At 41.9% G+C, this 18,916-nt stretch overlaps 1 protein-coding gene across 1 annotated transcript in view; it reads left to right on the top strand.

Moving 5' to 3' along the window:
- The first annotated feature begins 2,925 nt into the window (after positions 1 to 2,925).
- The window catches only part of LOC137546453 (uncharacterized), an 82,064-nt gene continuing 66,073 nt past the window's right edge, over positions 2,926 to 18,916 (top strand). Inside the window, exons 1-6 of the mRNA XM_068268948.1 lie at positions 2,926 to 3,773; positions 4,044 to 4,183; positions 7,662 to 7,790; positions 9,800 to 10,131; positions 15,925 to 16,058; positions 18,417 to 18,545. Coding sequence (XP_068125049.1) covers positions 3,079 to 3,773; positions 4,044 to 4,183; positions 7,662 to 7,790; positions 9,800 to 10,131; positions 15,925 to 16,058; positions 18,417 to 18,545 — 1,559 coding nt within the window. The 5' untranslated portion in view covers positions 2,926 to 3,078. The remainder of the gene's footprint in view (positions 3,774 to 4,043; positions 4,184 to 7,661; positions 7,791 to 9,799; positions 10,132 to 15,924; positions 16,059 to 18,416; positions 18,546 to 18,916) is intronic.

The following is an 18,916-nucleotide window of genomic DNA, read 5'->3' on the forward strand; positions in this document are numbered from 1 at the left end:
GACGGCTCTTTCTACTGATGACTCAGACAGATGAGTCACACAGTCTTTCCCTGCCTGCTGAAATGATTCACACAGACGGCTTCTGGCTCTCTCCACAGATGAATCAAACAGACTTTCGGCTCTCTGCACTTTGCATTAATCAGAGCTGTCAGAGCAGTCAGTAACTTGTTAAGACCTCACCAGAGGTGTCGGTAACTACCGCCAGGCTTACCGCTTGTTGAAGGCTTTATGAATTGACATTTTCTGACAATTTACTGACATGTGTTGTCGGTAACTGCAGCCAAGTCGGTAATTTATCTCCCTGGTCGGTAATGTCAGCTTTTCATGCGGTAACAGCCTTTATGAATTGACATTTTGCTAAGTGGTCGGTAAAGTCTGCTGTTTTCAGCATTACCGCATGAGGTAATGCTTTATGAATCGAGGCCTAAGGCCCTTATTCAACTCTCAACTCTCCTTTTTCTCCTATGTTTTCTCCTATGTTTTCTCCTAGAAGATATTTTTCTCATCTTCTGTTTAAAATAACTGTTCAAAATGACTGCAACTGAAAAAGTGCTAAGGTAGATAAAGTAGGTGAAAAAGAATGTCATCATTCTGAGTATTTTTTAGCTTGCAGGTGGCTTAAAAGGCATATTTGCTGATAAGGTATAAAAATATCACCTAGGAGAAAACAATTGAGTAAGAAAGTTGTATACCAGCATTGAGCGCTTCTCTGTGAACTTTTAGTATATTAAAATTGAATAAGGGCCCTTCTCTTTCAAGACATTTCTATTATTCCTTTAACATTTATGTGGTTTACCTTTGGGTCTAGTATTAGTGAATACCCAGTCAAACATCCTCTAATGCTGGGCATACACTGCTCGATTTTGCCAATTGTTTTCCACGCTCGATTCTGCAGGCGATTCTCTTATCTTCCGCTCATTTTTCTTATCTTTTCCCATTATCCTCCATGCAGAATCGGGTGCGGAAACGATCGGGAGGGAGATCGGACATGTCGGAAATGATCTATCTAACCATCTAAATGGCTCAGAATCGAGCCGTGTATTCCCAGCATTAGTGTATCTACTTTTACTCAGGTGCAATCCATCCCATTCTCTGGGCCTTTGTAAAATTGAGTATATTTTCATGCCCTGATGCATTATTTAGATAATTTCACGTCTTCTTCTCCAAACTTCATTCCCCTGTATTGGGCAATAAATGAATCTCCAAACATTTCTTTCAAAGACTCTCAGCCTATCTTCTTCCTGATAAACTATTGCCTATAATGCTCTCTGCATTACTTACTAGTAACAGGTTTTAGATTGGAATTTTTTGGTATACCTGATCTGACATGCCTGATCTACATACTTTTCCCCAGGTAAGTGAATCAGAGAGGATCATCATGATAGCTCAGGAAACTACTATTGAGCCAGCAGTGGAATCTGTGCTTCTTACATAACAGGCTTTTATTAGACATTCTCAATGTCCAGTCTCTGAGAATTTTTTTTTACCTGAACCTTAAAGAGGAACTCCAGTGAAAAAAATGTAGTAAAAAAAGTGCAATTATTTTTCACCACCAAATCAATTATGTATAAATGATTTAGTCAGTGTTTGCTCATTGTAAAATCTTTCCTCTCCCCAATTTAAATTCTGACATTTATTACATGGTGACATTTTTACTGTGGGCAGGTTATGTAGCTGCTCCTAGCTGTTTTGGCTGTTAGAGACAGCTGTAAACAGCTAATTCCTGTCTGTGAACATTGTTACATTGTGGCAGTTTGCCCAGAGTACCGCGGTACTCGGAGCTTCTTGTGGGAGGGGTTTCAGCACAAAATCAGTCATACAGCGCCCCCTGATGGTCTGTTTGTGAAAATCATTATATTTCTCATGTAAAAGGGGATATCAGCTACTGATTGGGATAAAGTTCAATTCTAGATTGGAGTTTCTCTTTAAGGTGCATATTAATGATAATTATTAATAAACAATTAACCTTCTGATTGATCAGATTGGTTACTCTTGATGGTGCCAATCGACAAGAAATGATCGATGTATCAATCATTTCATCAATCCATTTTGCAGATCCATTCCATCCAAAATTATTGGATTGTTTATAAGTTTTATACCATTTACGGATCAAATCGATTTCTTCCAATCAATTACTTCTGATCGTAATTATCGGATTGAAAGGTTGATCATTTGCTACAATTGTAATATGCACCTTTACTTTTCAATCTCAGTGGGATTATTCATTACACATGATGGCTATTCTGCACATTAAGATATTTGACTTAGGACCAGCACCAGAGATAAAGAAGTCAAAAGTAAATTTATAACATAAATACTTTCCCTGTTGCCGCAGCATGTAGTAAAGTTGGCATCATGGATTGTGTGGGGAGGCTGGTGATTAATTATACTTTTCATTGTTTTCCTATTGAACAGTGCACTACAGTAAGATTGGCAACATTAGCACTGCAACCCAAGGAGGCTGATGATGGTATTTTTTATTTTTTGTCCATGCTGCATTCTCTCCACCCCTGTTCCAATAGCCAGTAAATGAACAGTAGCAATATTGTTCCATATAAGTCCCATAAGCAAAATGTAAGAACCTTCTAGCTTCCAAAAAGCTATTCTTGCAAGTGCCAGTTTTACATTTCAAATGATAGTGTGAAGTCCAATACAAAAGAACTGTCTAGTGAAATATTTGCTTTGCGGTAAACTTGGGGCATTATAGATATTTCAAAGCTGCTATAGTACATACTACTGAAGGGATGGGATCTATGCTTCAGTTCCTCTGAGTTTTAATTCAAATATTTAGAGAAAAAAATATTTTAATAAAAATATTTATTGTAAATATTTTAAAAAATCTATCCCTCTTACTCCACTTTGATGGAATAACAGATATTTCATTGCTATTTGTCTTTACAGAAGTTAACGGTAGACAAAAATATCATCCAGATACCACCACTGAACCCAGAAGAAATCAGTGAAATAATTGACTGTTGGTTAAATAAAGATCATCGAAATCTTACCACCAGCCAAAGACAATCATTACTTCAGGCTTGTGCAGCCTGTCCACTGCCTTTGTTTGTGATATGCTCATATATGGAGTCTCGATTGTGGACATCCTATATTCCTGACAGAGATCTCCATCTGTTTCCTAGTATCTCCAAGCTGTACTCCTGGATTCTTGGAAGACTGGAGAAAGTCCATGGAGAACAGGTGGTGAAAAAGGCTGCATCTTACATTTCCCTGTCCAGGAATGGAATCACACAGGAGGAGCTCCTGGACTTATTATCTCTAGACCAGGCTGTCATAAATGAGATTGGTCAATATCAGGGTGTTACGGTGCCAGTATTCCCAGAAGCACTTTGGATGAAGCTGCGCAGTGACTTTGGGGATCACCTGAAAGAACAACGGACGGACAATAGTTACGTTATCAACTTTGCACATTCCCACTTCAGGTCTGCTTGCTTGAGTCGATATGTGAAATCGAAGGATTACCAACTTGCTATTCACTCTGCGTTTGCGGATTACTACCTGGGGAGCCGCAGTCGTCACAAACTTAGTGAGGTGCCGGTGATGCCGCTGGCATGGCTGGCAAAGCAGGAGGACAAGACTGCTCGTGTATTTAATCTGCATAAACTCTTTGGCATATCTTATCATCTGATCCACTCCAATCAGATTTCACGACTGATAACAGAGTGCATAGTTAATTACGAGTATCTTCTCCATAAAACATGGGCCACATCAGTTCTGGAGATTCAGGAAGACATAAAGGCAGCCATTATTCCTGAACGGTAAGGTGCTAATATTTAAAGATATCTAAATGGGTATTTCCATAAAATTGCATGCATTAGTATATATTTCTTGCTATGAGGGTCAGCCGAAAAGTAACAGCCGTTTCCATTTATCAATTAAGGAAAATTTTAATTTATTTTAGACACACTGGCCATTATTCAATTCACTTTTTACCGAAGTTTGCTTCATTTTAACTTAGCAGAAATGTTTTGGGCCTTGCTTGTTATCCTCTTGGTTATCATGCTCTGGGGACATTTTCTGCCTAACAGACCTTCACTTGATTTGAACCTGCTGTCTGAAACGTTTCAGCTGTCTGCGAAGGTTCTGCTGAGGGATCCCAGTCAACTGGCTTCTCAGCTGATAGGACGTCTGCACCAGATAGATGCTTCAGACAAGCCGGTTGCTCCTGGTAAGATTACTGTTCATTATGTATAAGGTACTGCAAAATCTGACCTAAACAAATCATTAGCACAATTGGAGACAAAAACACACAAAAAACAGTCATGGTTTACATTTTATCCACAAAATTCCAATTATTTTAGAGGTGAGAATAATGAAGAACACTGTATTGCAAGCATTCTAGCAGAAGTAACTTGAATATTTATCTTACAATATATTTTTAATTGGTAACTGTGAGAATCTGCTCAGCTGCCTGTGCAGACAGGCAGCTTTTTGACCACTGTTCAGGTCTGCATTCTGCAGGTCTCTTTGAAAGAGACTTTCTATCAGTATTGCAGCTTGCTGCTGAGGAATTTGCATACATTCGTTATGCAAATCCCCTACCTGCCTCCTGTGATGACTGGCAGTATAAAGGTTGGGATTACCCACAGTCCTTTGCTGGTCATTCCTTCAGGGTTTGTAGTAAACACTCCTAGAGAGTGTCAGCCATGCTACTTCTTGTTGAAGTTATCTTAGAGTAATTCTGGGGACTGCACTAGGCAGTTTCTTTAGTGCCGTTAGGATTGCTTATCTGTTTGTTTGTCTGTTGCGACTGTCCTGTCCCAGCGGTGGTCGATAGGAAGTCGTTCAGTGTGTCTGGGTGCTTACCGGAACAGCGGTTGTTACTGGTAGCCCCTTCTGATCTGTCTTCCCTGGATCGCACTCGCCTTGCGCTAGTCCTGTGGATTCTTCTGTTCTGTCTACCTGGATCGCACTCGCCTTGAGCTAGTGCTGTGGATCCTTCTGATCTGTCTTCCTGGATCGCACTAGTCTCTGGAGCTGGTGCTGTGGATCCTTCTGTTCTGTCTACCTGGATCGCACTCGCCTTGAGCTAGTGCTGTGGATCCTTCTGATCTGTCTTCCTGGATCGCACTAGTCTCTGGAGCTGGTGCTGTGGATCCTTCTGATCTGTCTTCCTGGATCGCACTAACCGCTAGCGGTAGCGGCTGTGGATCGTTCTGATCTGTGTTTCTGCTTGGATCACACTTGCTCTGACGGAAGAGCGGTGGATCCTTTCTGCCTAGTTCCTGTTTCACGTTTGTCTGTCTTGTCTGATACGAACGCTTGCTGTAGGCTCGGTGAGGTAACCGTTAAGCAAGCGCTCGCGTTCTCTGTTTCGTGTTTGTCTGTCTTTGGTTAGTTAGGCGTGCTTGTCTCTGTTGTGCGTAACACGCGGAGGCCGCGCACGAACGCGTGCACTGTTGCGAATGAGTGCGGTGTTCGTGTTCAGCTAGCGTTTGTTATTTTCCTTATCTTTCTCTTGGTATGATTTGCTGTGCCTTTGCTACCCTGGTGCTTTGTGCTGCTCAGTCTTGTGTCGCTATTGGCAATCGCCATTCTTGCGATTGCGTTTCCTACTTCGTTTCCGCCGTTGTGTGTTCGCCGTTGCTGGGTGGTGACTAGTTTGGTGGGCACACATTGGTTCTGTCCCTTTGCTCTGTTCCCTGTGGGCTATCCAGCCCTGCCTGATTGTACCTTGTCCTGGATCTGTACAATTCCCATTTGGCATCTGTGGCTGTGCAGCGGCTGTGTTCGCCTGCACTCCACAGCGCCATCTGCCGGTGGGAATTGCCCTCTGCGGGTGCATAGCACCTAGCTTGGGTGTCCTCAATTATACGCTTGTAGAGGAAATCCGCCGCGTCAGCGCACGTCTGGTGCGCTGACCACGGAGACGATTCCACATTCGTTACAGTAACACTCATGCCATATACTGATACTGGGAGGCGGTTCCTTGTCTGGTATTTTGTTGTGATTTTTCTTTTATTGTCTGTGCTACTGGCAGTATGCATTGCTAAAGTTTTGATCACTTGGACTAGAAGTAATTAGACATTGCTGAATGTATTACATATGCGTAGAGCATATTAAAGAGTATATACAACTTCCCAGATTTATTTTCATTTTTTTTACAAAAATATGCAATGTTAGTGTCAGTTTTTCCATGACAAATTGGGATTACTTTTTGTACCAATTATTTAACCCCATACATAAAAATAATCACAAAATGTCCTGCTGATCCTCTGTCCCTAATACTTTAAGTCACTGACCCAAAAATATTTAGATCATATTGGCCACATGTTTGTTTCAGGTGCGTGATTCAGACACTACTGGAGCTAAATGGACAGCCAGGCAACAGGCATTGCTTAAAAAGAAAATAAATAATTATAACTACCACTGCTGACCTCTATAGATGATCCATTTATCTTATATAATTTCTTTTGTAAGTAAAATCATGTAGGATAAACAGGAATCGCATGATCAGTTTTTTTTTTTTTTAAGAATGTATTTACAGTAAATCACATTAGGAGCTCCCTATTGGCTTCCAGGAGCATGTGATGTACAGAGTGCCCACTGCGCAAGTCCCAGAACCAAGAACCATAATTAGAGTCCTACCATGTTTTATGTTCCTGCTGTGATTATTTATACTTTGTAGGCCAAAAACAGACAGGGAGTCTGCTCAGCTGGTGAGATAAGGCAATGTTTGACCTTCCCTACAAAGCTGATCTTCCCTCAAAGTGTTCACTAAACCCTAGAATTATGTTTCTCTCTAGAATATGTCTTAAAGGAGAACTCTGTTTATTGTCTCTGACTAAAACAGGTTCTTTAAAGAGGGATTGTCAGCCACAAAATCGAATTCACTTTACCCACTGCACTGTGTTCAATATGCAACCTGTAACCTTACCCTACATTGCAAGCGCTCCAATCTAATCAGAAATGTTTCTGCTGTAATAGGTCTTATCTGTCAGTCAGGCTCTATTTGGTACATTGCCAAATAGAAGGAAGCTTGTCAATCCACCCCTCCCACATTCCTGTTCCTCACTGATTGGCTAAGGGCAGTTCAGTGTGAAGCTAGTGCTGAAATGTGATCTTGCTCTGTGTTCACATGTTTACAAAGCAAACTAGATATTACAGTGCAGATTCTAAGAGAAAAAAAAGGAGTAAGGGAGGAAATTACATCAGGATTTGCTTTAGTCAGAGGGAATCAAAATGGCAAATGTAAGTAGAACAAGTACTTATCTACTTAATATATGTGTTTTTTTTCTGGCATAGTATGGCTGATCCTGCTGCTTTAAAGAAAATGAGGGATATACATTGCAAGAATCTGATTGCTTCTTACATTCCTATTTTTTAAAAAAATATATTGATTTGTTATGATGATGTGACTTTTCTGTTCCTTGTGTAGGATAAAACAAAAAGTGGAAGGGTCAGTTTATCAGATTGTAAGTCCCTGATTGGCTGGTTGCAGTTTATGACTTCTGCTTTAGGTTTTAGTGGTTCTGGATCTTTCAGTTGGTTGGAAGACCTGTTTCTGCTTGTTGAGTTATGTAATTTCAAGGCACTTAGAAAATGACCATCTGTAGGCCACAACACTGGTGGATTAACAAGAAACAATTATATTAGATATATTAATATATTATATATTTATTAATATATCTTCTCTTTATTTATAGGTGACCCCAGGAAATATCCCTTACTGCCATCATTGCTATCTCAATGCCAGCAATCATCGATAGCGACTATTGTGCCATCCTTTACCTGTCTCCTGCCACCTGGGGGGATTCTGCATGAGACAATTGCAGGTATGTAGTTAGTTGATGCATTTGCATGTATCTTTTATTTGTCTTAAGAATGTAACGGTCACTATGAAATAAATGAGGCTATCCTTCTGATCCTCTGCCTCTAATGTTAAGGCAGGGAACACACTTGACTACTTTCGTATGTGGTTTCTGCTCAGAAAAACTGAGAACTCATGTTAATCAAAGGGCTAGTTCACACTTAATGTGTTTTTCTTGCGCAGAAATAAAAACTGACATTCTGCATGATAATTCTGCACATTTTGTCAGTTTTCTGTATCAATTACATTAGCTGCTGTGAAAAAAGTGTGTGATTTTCTGAACAGAAACACACTTGGTGTGCAGAAAACGTACGCAGAAAAAGGCGAGCTGAAAACTGAAAGACAAGTGTGATCCCTGCCTTAGCCATATACCCTGAACAAGCATGCAGATCAAATGTCTGACACATCTGACAAGATTGTTTCAGGTGTGTGATTTAGACCCTGATGACCAGAAAGATCAGCAGGACTTCCAGGCAACTGGTAATGTTAAAAAGGAAATAAATATGGCAGCCACCACTCTCATATGAATGAAAGCAATGAAACATTTGCAGTGATGATTATAACATAATAATAAAAGCCTGACAACCTATTAAATATCAGTAGATAGATACTGAACTAGAGATATAATGCATTTTAACTATTGAGGTAGACTGTACAAGAGAGAAGTTGTTACAACTAGCCACAGATATTCCAGCAGGGTAATGGTTAAAGTGCAGAGAGTGTCATAAATAAAAGTGAGTAAACAGCACACTGAGATAAGGCTGAAGAATGTGTGAATGCCAGAGATGGGAATTAATGGGAGATCCTGTAACATCCAGACCAAAAGCATCTGCTGCTATCTCAGGGGACTGAGACATGATCTGTGGTAGGGAGAGAGGGAAAAGTTTCTAATGTAGATATATGACAAAGACTGAGACGGGCAGGCTGCTGGATGATTGTTACTCCCTTAGACTCAGGAATGCTGTCAGCAGCATGGCGCCCCCCCCCCCCCCCTGTTTGAAGAGGGAGGGCACCTGGGGCACGTGCCATGCCTGTACCCTTCTAGATACGCGTCTGGTTGAGTCCTATAATTAGGTCACAGGACCACCGCCTAATTAAACTGTATGTAGCACCCAGCCAGTGGAAAAGAACTCGCATGGCTGCTATAATCTTTTCCCTCTATGCAATTCAGATTGCAAGCTATGCTTCCCATCAAACATGGGTGAGAACTTTACAGCTGCTCAGAGCATGTGAAAAGCACTGTACAAATGTTGGAATTATTGTGACTTTTGTTTTGCCCTCCTTATTATGAACAGTTAGGCCCGGTTCACATTAGAGTAATAAGTCCATTCCCAAATCGGAAGGGAAGGATTGGATCGTAACGGACGGGAACAGATCCAATGTTAACCTATGGATCCGTGCCACACGATCCGCTGAACGGACCACAACTTTAATTCTGCAGTAATTTTTCCGGGCTGCTTAGCCCAGCAGAATGGAACAGGAAGCTGAAGCGCTGCATTGGGGGCAATGAGAAAACGGAATGTTTCATCATACTAGTGAAGAAACTGACCGTTTTAAATTGAAAACAAAACAAAACAAAACAACAAAACACTTTGTGGTGGGGGTCTAGGGGTGATGTGGGGAACCGGAAGCAGCAGAACGGAAACGTAATGGCAACGGAGTGAAGCTGGATCCAATAGACCAGTGATCAGATCCATTTTCACTTCAACGCAAGTGTGAACCAGGCCTTAGTTTGATAGGCATCATTTTACTCATATAAAACCAGTAACCATGCAGCAATTCATACTATTACTGAATCTTCCTAATGTGGTTTGACAAGTATCAGCAAAGGAAGTAGAAATCTCAGTATTGCACATGTGCTGCTTCTCTATCTCCAGTGGAAAGCCCATGTTACAACTGTATGTGTGTTAGGTGAATGCATGTAAGAGGCACTTGCAGGATTCTAATGTCTGAGGTCATTGTTTTACTGCACAGGCCACACAGACATCATCACTGCAGTTGCAGAAGGTCAGGCTGGGCTGCGGGCAGTGACTGCCTCCAGAGATGGCACCTTGAAAGTCTGGGACTTGGCAGCTGGCAAGGCTGAGTTCACTCTTCACGGAGTTGGGAGGAAAATTGACTCTATTACTGTTTGTATGCAGAATAAAATAGTTGCTGTTACAGAGGATCACAGCTTCCAAGTATGGGACCTCCACCATAAAGCAATAATATACGCGGCTGATGACTGCCTGGATGCGCCTATTCTAACCTCTGCCATGGATGGGCAGCTCCTCTTGGCGTTTTTTGATGGAAGCCATTTGGTTAAGGTTAGTTATTCTTTATTGTTATATAATTGCTAGGCTGTCTGTGTCCCCAATATCAACACCTGCTTTTACCATTGTTTTGTATGTCTGTGTCACCATTCAGAGTGTTTCCCTCCCTTCCTGTCCCTGAGAACCTCCATGGAGATTCATAACTTTAATATGGATCCTGGTGGACTTAAGTACCACATAAGAACGATAACAAACCTGATGGCGGTTCTGACTGCTTCCTACTCTACATTGAAGTACTCTTGACTCTTTTTAAACATGGTAGAAGATTCTATATACAGGAGATGTTGGATTAGTGTGGCTGTTCTTCTTAATTCAATGTTTCATTCTCAACGGAGGTCCAGTTATTAGTAATTGTTATAATTACATTATTACCTGACTGGAAGGTCCGGATCTGCTGCATTTTCACGCAATGTATCTGGACCCTGATACACGCAGGGGTAGTGGCAGGCAACGGTACGGTGACCATACGTCCCGCTTTACCCGGGACGCGTCCCGCCTTCGGGGGGCGCTGTCCCAGGGTGCATGAGGTCCCGGGAAACGTCCCGCTTTTAGCAGCGGGACGTCCCGGCCTCGGGACTCTGGCCACCGTACAATGAACTAGCCGCAGCGTCTCCTAGACACTGCGCTAGTTCATTCCCCGCAGCCTCGCTCCAGCAGCCTGCATTGTCCTCCGGTGTAATGTCTGATTGCGCTGCCCGGAAGCTCCCTTCCACACTGAGTAGCACGCATGCTCAGTGTGAAGTTAATGATGCTGCTGGATATAAAATACGAAATATCTCCGCTCTTACACTCCCCAAATTTTCAGGGTAGAGAGGGGACCCCCCGGACGACCTTTATGCCAAATTGCAGCCCCCCGAGACCCGCTGGTTCAGGAGATAGATTAGAGAAATCTATCTCGAGAACCAGCGGGTCTCAGGGGCTGCAATTTGGTATAGAGGTAGTTCGGGGGGTCCCCTATCTACCCTGAAAATTTGGGGAGTGTAAGAGGTGTGGGAACGGAGATATTTAGTATTTTACCTCCAGCAGCATCATTCTATAGGAAATGTGGCCGCACAGTCTCCTGCGCATGCGGGGCAGCGCAAATCCACAGGCAGCGTAATCAGACACAACACCGGCAGGCACAGCAGGGCTACAGGAAGATGGCGTCCGGAGGCGGAGCCCTGTACTGGAGACTATTTGTGTCTCCAGTACAGGGCTCCGCCTCCGGACGCCATCTTGCCGTAGCCCTGCTCTGCCTGTGAGAGGCTGAGCGGGAGATTGAAGATCGTCCAGGCCAGGGGGAGCTACACACCAGAGGCACCAGAGGCCGGCTGCGTGAGGGGACGTCTTCTGCCAGGTGAGAGTAAATGCTTTTTCTTGCAGGTGAAGTGTTTGCCCACATTGTGTACATTTTGTACTGACATGTTTGCCCAAATTGTGTTCATTTTGTACTGACATGTTTGCCCAAATTGTGTTCATTTTGTACTGACATGTTTGCCCGCAGTGCGTTTATTTTGTACTGACATGTTTGCCCGCAGTGCGTTTATCTTGTACTGACATGTTTGCCCGCAGTGCGTTTATTTTGTTCTGACATGTTTGCCCGCAGTGCGTTTATCTTGTACTGACATGTTTGCCCGCAGTGCATTTATCTTGTACTGACATGTTTGCCCGCAGTGCGTTTATTTTGTACTGACATGTTTGCCCGTAGTGCGTTTATTTTGTACTGACATGTTTGCCCGCAATGCGTTTATTTTGTACTGACATGTTTGCCCGCAGTGCGTTTATTTTGTACTGACATGTTTGCCCGCAGTGCGTTTATTTTGTACTGACATGTTTGCCCGCAGTGCGTTTATTTTGTACTGACATGCTTGCCCGCAGTGCGTTTATTTTGTGCTGACATGTTTGCCCGCAGTGCGTTTATTTTGTGCTGAAATGTTGCCCCCATTGCGTTTATTTTGTGCTGACATGTTTGCCCCCATTGCGTTTATTTTGTGCTGACATGTTTACCCCCATTGCGTTTATTTTGTACTGACATGTTTGCCCCCATTGCATTTATTTTATGCTGACATGTTGCCAGCAATGCTTTTTTTTGTGCTGAAATGTTGCCTGCAATGCGTTTATTTTGTGCTGAAATGTTGCCCGCAATGCGTTTATTTTGTGCTGACATGTTGCCCATTGCGTTTATTTTGTGGTGTCTGGGGTAACTGTTGCTGGATTTATTATTTAATGGTCATAGTTGGCTGTGTTTGCTGCTTTGGGGTTATGGCATACTATTAAATAGCATCACACAGTTTCTGCACACCCATGATGTGAATCCTTGTTTTACCACATCACGGCGTAAACACTGCTTTCTTATGCCTCGCTGTTGCATCATTACGTTTGCTCCGCCCATAGAATGTCATGGCCACGCCCATTTTTCGTGCGCGCTGCAGACACCACATTTTTTGGCGCGCCGCCCTCCCCCCGTCCCAGGTTGAGCCTACAAAAATCTGGTCACTGTAGGCAACGGGAAACCGGATTTCCCTCTACACAGGCAAATTTTGACACACAAATGGATCAGTTTCTATGTCACAGCCTGGGTCCCCCGTCCCTGCTACCCCTCCAGCTAGTTTTGCAAAACTTATTACAATGTACTGTATAGCAGGGAGCCAGGAGCTTAGTACTTACCTACTCCTTCGGTTTACGATCGGGTTCTTTTTAATGAATTGATTGGAATGAATCGATTCATTAAAAAGAGCCAAACTTCCCATCACTATGAGCCACTGCCTGCAATGTCAACCTCTGAAGTATAGAGTGCGGCATTGCAGGCAGTGACGCTAGTGATGGGAAGTTTGGCTCTTTTCCATGAAACCATTAATTCAAATCGATTCATTAAAAAGAACCGGATCGTGAACCGTAGTAGGTTAGTAGGTAAGCTCCCGGCTCCCCGCTATACATTGTAACACGTTTTCTGAAACTAGCTGGAGGGGTAGCGGGGACGGGGGACCTAGGTGCACCCCCTCCTGCCTGCTATAACCCTCCAGCATGGCGGCTGCCTCTCCCCCATGGCTGGACATACATTTTTCATGGACTGGAAACGTATGCTGTAAAAATATAATTTTTAGGAAAAACGGGACGGAAGGAATTTTTTTTTTAGAAAAACGGATCTGTGTAAAACTGATCCGATCTGCACCGCACCAGTGTGGACCTAGCCTATAAAGACATATCTTTTAGTATAGCAAAATTTACTGAATAGTTGACAGTCATCAATATAAAAAAACATAAATACAGTACATCATATAAGCATTGCAAACCATACAATATGCAGCAAATATTTTGATTTGTAATACTTACGTGAATTTTTTCATTATTAAAGTTATGTTGTTTTATATTATTTATACAGATTTTGGGCCTGTAGACCTATTTTTTGTTGTTGCATTAATAAAAATTACTATTGTCTAGGGGTGGTCATTACTCACTTTTGCATATTATTTCTAGATCACTTATGAATAAGCTGACAAATGGTGTCACTCAAATACAAACATTTATCTTATTTTTTGTAACTGCTCTTATTCATTTTCACCCAGTCTTAAAGAGACACTGAAGTGAAAAAAAATTATGATATGATGAATTGGTTGTGTAGTATGTTCTATTACTAGAATATTAGTAGCAAAGAAAATATTCTCATATTTTTATTTTCAGTTATGCAGTTTTCTTTTATAACATTTCATCATTCTCTAATATTTGCAGTTTACACACTACTCAGCATTCTAAATGATTTTACAGAGCAGGCTAGTGAACATCTGAACTGTTTTCTGCAGAAAAAAAACAATACGGTGCCAGAAACTTGAGATAAAAAGCTTCAGAAGACAGAGCTCTCTGCGACTTTGAAAGTCATGGAGCTCAATGGCTCTTTTGCATAGATAACTGGAGTTTCTTAACTCTTCCTGTACTGGAAACAATATTAGACTTATGTCTCTGCTCCTAATGTTTTATTTCTTAGCTGTACTACACATACAAATCATTATATCATAACTTTTCTTTCGCTTCAGTGTCTCTTTAATGTAGATCTAAACTCAGAACTTCCTCTCTGCTCTAAAAGATATGCAACATCATAATAACCTTTCAAGAAAGAAAATATTTGTTACAGCTGATACAAATCCTACAATAAATCTGCAGTATGTCTATCTCTTACTTTCACAGAAGCAGACATATTGATCACATCCTGTGTGTACAATTTAGCTGCTCTGCTGAGGCAGAGGAGATTCCTGAGCTGAAATCACCAAAAAACCGCTCACACCTCCCTGGGATAGTGCCGGAACCAGGACAGGCCAATCCAATAAGATAGAAACAAAGAAGGGGTGTCCGCACGATATCCCGTAAATTAAGTTCCTTGATTATGGACGTATCCACACCAATTCACACATCATATAGCTATGTCTATCTCCTACTTTCACAGAAGCAAACATATTGATAACATCCTGTGTGTACAAATTAGCTGCTCTGCTGTGGCAGAGGTGATTCCTGAGCTGACACAGATGAGAGATCAAATTACAGTGTTGATTCGTCACAGATGAGGGGGAATTAGATAGGCTAAACTCTCTTAATAAATACATGGTGCATTTCTTTACATTTTTCCTTCTGTCCTCTGCAAGAGTTCTGGTCCACTTTAATAAGTGAAAGCAGGGGAAAAAAACTTTGTTTACAGAGTAATAAGCCTGATAAAATCTATTAAATACAAAACTGAATCTCAAGTATCCAGGGACGGATCTAGACCAAGTTGCCCCAAGTTGCCCCAAGTTGCGCCTGGGGCAAGGTCAGGTTTTGGCACCTAAACTGCCATTACCCATCCAAATTTTGCCGCCTTTTTAAGAATTCAACAAACTGCGCCTGGGGCAAGAGACCCGCCCCCCCCCCCCCCCCCCCCCCTAGATCCGTCCCTGCATGTATCTATAAGAGAACAGATCAGGTTGTTCTGAATAGCAGACAAACAAATAAAATGTGTAGTTTCAAGACATTAGAATTTTGATTACGGTTTTAGAAGAAGGGCTAGGTTTTATTTGCTGCTGTCTGTCCTGGTTATGACAAAACATACAAACCCCCAAATCATTGCAATTCCTTCTAACATTCATCAATCCACCATTTTAACTCATTTGCAAATTATCTTCACCTAAAGCATATTTTATTCTGGTTTTAAGCTTAAGGGTAACTTTCAACCAAAAAGGTCAATCTTTCAGAATGTAGAGAGACATCCAACACATCATAGTTATCCTTAGCATTAAGGCAGAGGTAGATATAATTCCACCAGTAAATGGTCTACATCACCCTTCATCCCAAACTAACAGGATTGGATGTGTGTATGCACCTTTAGTGTAGTTGAATTTTGCGTAGCTACTGTATACCTTTGCAAACCACCACCTCCTATAAGCAGTTTTAGCTCAATACTGACCTCACAAAATATTGTGGATGTTGTATTTCAGAAAAATCAAGAGTCTGCAGCCGTTACATTTACAGTGCATTAAATATGACTGATGAGGAGACGGAATAATTCAAAGTTAAACTTCTGAGCTTGAACCACAAATGTAAACATCTGATCCTGATTGTTAGAAATCTGGAGTTCCTATCAAATTATTATTAATTTTTGTGTAGTAAATATTATAGTGCTTTTAAAATGACTATGGTGTCCTGACTCCTGTTGAACTCCATATTTCAATTCAAATAATGCTTAGATAAGATCTCCTTGCAGTGCTGCCAATTTTCTGACAACCGGCTACAGATTTGTACTGCATATAAAATATGTGCTGTAACTTATGGCTCTGTTCATTTTAGGTATTTGACTTGGCAGACTCCTGCAAGCTGATCTGTCAGGTGGACATTCCTGCGGATGAGACCCCTGTTCATAAAAATCACTCCATACTGATTTCTAGAAGTTCAGTGAAAGACTACATTGTGTTCGCCTACAGGTAAACACCGCATATGCTGAGGAGAGCTGAAGCTGCGATTTCAGCATCATATTGGGCAAGCAATGTGTAATATTCGTTGGTCAGAAAGTATTGATTCAATGAAAGGTTGTACAGGCATGTTGAACCGCTGTATGTATTTTGACTTGTCTTACACATTTTGGTCTCGGTAATTTAAAGTCCGTGCTTTTACAGCAGTTCTCATTAATTGTCTTGCTGAAATTCCAAAGAGCCCTTTCCACTAAAAAACACAACTGCAAACATACTGTGATGCGATCACGATTTTTCTATTATACAACACAAAGGGCTCGATTCACAAAGCGGTGCTAACCCAGTAAAAAACTTTAGGCGTGATAACCATTGCACCACGCTGGTGAAAAGCCAGTTTAGGCGTCATAAGTTTAGCGTGATAAGTTTAGATAAGTTTAGATTGCGCGATCGTTCATTTTTACGGTGCAATTGCATTTTTTCAACGATTGGTTTAGAAAATGGATAGAACATCACATAGCGCTGCATTTGGTATTCAACTTCTTTGCGCTCTCTTTGACCCAAACACAAATGCAGCAAAAATGCAGCATGCGCTATATACAGTATGCATTTGGCAAAAAATCTAATTGCACCAGTGGGAATTATGGTGCCCTTGAAGAAACCCAAATCACATGCAATCTGAAAATCTCATCAAATTGTAGTCAGTGGAAAAGCGCCCTTATACATCCTGGACAGTAGAAGAAGTTTCCCTTATAGGTGGAGCAATACAATAACAAAAAAGTTCTAAACTATCCAAAATTAAAGTAATTATTTTTGTCAGAGTTGGGCTTTAATATCAAGTTGTCAGCTGTAAGTCCAATTTCTTTCTTTCCTACAATTTTATAAATGACAGCTTCTCAGACATTATTGCTTCCTATTCCTATGATAGCACACACAGAGCAATGCATTACGTCATAGTATCACGAGTTGGTTTAGGGCCAGTTTCCACTGCTGCGGAAATCAGGCCAAATCCGCAGTTTCCCTGCAAGCAAAGAGCACTGGGAAACTGCCATATGGAATAATGCTGCCGCCATCCGAACTGCTTGCCATAGCGATTCGACCGACAGTGCAGCATTTTCCTATGCAGGCAGCAGCAAATCCCATAGCCATGCATGGCACGGCTTCTGTGATTTGTCTGCGTACCCGCAGACCAGGAAGTGCCGTCTCGCGGCCGTGTGCGGCGGCTAGTGGAAACGGGCCTTGAATCCTGTCTCTATACACATGTGGTTGGTTTATATACAGCCAACAGTCAGAGTCAAACAGGGGGCTCCATAACTAACTACCAAGTATAGTAAAATCCTAACTTGAATTAATTTTCATAGGGCACAGTGGAACATAGCTGAAGTGTTTCAGATTAGTATTGGCCCTCAGTTATTGCAGCCAAACAAACCCTCACTTATATATCTATTTAAGTCCCACTCTTCCAGTCTATGGGGAAAATCCAGATCGAAGCAGCTATGTTCCCAATACCGTATGTAAAAAAAGGGATGTATACTCCATATACAGTATATAGCTGTAAACAGTGCTTGTAGCTCTTTATGTAATGAGTTTTTCCTTTTTTTGTTTTGTATATATTCGTTTAAAGTGAACCTTAAGCCAGAAAAAAAAATGAGTTTTACTCACATGGGGCTTCTACCAGCCCCCTGCAGCGGTCCTGTGCCCTCGCAGCCACTCACTAATCCTCTGGTCCCCCGCTGCCAGCTAGTTTCGTTTTTGCCGACAGGCCCGTCAGCACTGGCCAAGCGTATCTTTTTCCGCATTCCCGACTGTAATTAGCGCTATTGCGGACCGCAACGCGTACAAAGATACGCGTTGCCGCATTACCTACACGTATATATGCAATGCGTATTTTTGTATGTGTTGCAGTCCGCAATTGCGCTAATTACAGTCGGGAATGCGGAAAAAGATACGCTTGGCCAGTGCTGATGGGCCTGTGGGCAAAAACGAAACTAGCTGGCAGCGGAGGACCAGAGCATTAGTGAGTGGCTGCGAGGGCACAGGACTGCTGCAGGGGGCTGGTAGAAGCCCCAGGTGAGTAAAACTCATTTTTTTTCTGGCTTAAGGTTCACTTTAATGGCTTAATTATGAAATACATGAAAGGACAGTAACAGTCTTTTTTGATCATGATTAGAGAAATAAATACTCTGGTTGATTGCTATGGGAAATCTATCCATCTACAGTTGTTGCTATTTCCAATATATGCTGCTTGATGGGATTTTAGCAGTCTTTCTTGTTGGGTGTATAGCACAACTCAGGCCATTACAAGGCAACATGACAGTGAGCAGAGGAATGTGCACTGGAGAAATGATTGCTTTGTGTTTCTTTGTGTGGCAGGAGTGGAAAGGAAGCCATGGTGCTGAGTGCCAGACGAGGGGCTGTAGTTGCCAAACTCACAGCACAAGATCCAGTTGCTTCAGTTCAGGGCGTGGCTGTAACCAAGGAATACTTCCTCGTCATTTGCAGGTAAACAGTGAGTCATGTGACCTGCTGACATCACAATCTTCACTAATGTCAAGGGACTGTTTCATCTGAAGAGAAGTAATACTATACAGGCTTATTTAATAGCATGTTGTGATACACAGTTATGTTTTACAATCCATTATAAGCACTCATGAATTTGCATTCATCAATTTAGTGTAATCAGCCCAATAAACACCCATTTCCAGTTGCTATGGATCACTCAACAACATTCCTCTTTGTACATGTGTCTGAGCTACTCCTCCGGATGTGACGCTTTGCTCACCCTCCCAGCCTTGCATGGCTGGTTATGATGCAAGTTATAAAGCTGCATTCCCTGTGATAAACTTGTATTTAGAAGAGAATTTGGGGTACTA

The sequence above is a fragment of the Hyperolius riggenbachi genome, chromosome 1 (assembly GCF_040937935.1).
Source record: "Hyperolius riggenbachi isolate aHypRig1 chromosome 1, aHypRig1.pri, whole genome shotgun sequence".
NCBI classification, from domain to species: Eukaryota; Metazoa; Chordata; class Amphibia; order Anura; family Hyperoliidae; genus Hyperolius; species Hyperolius riggenbachi.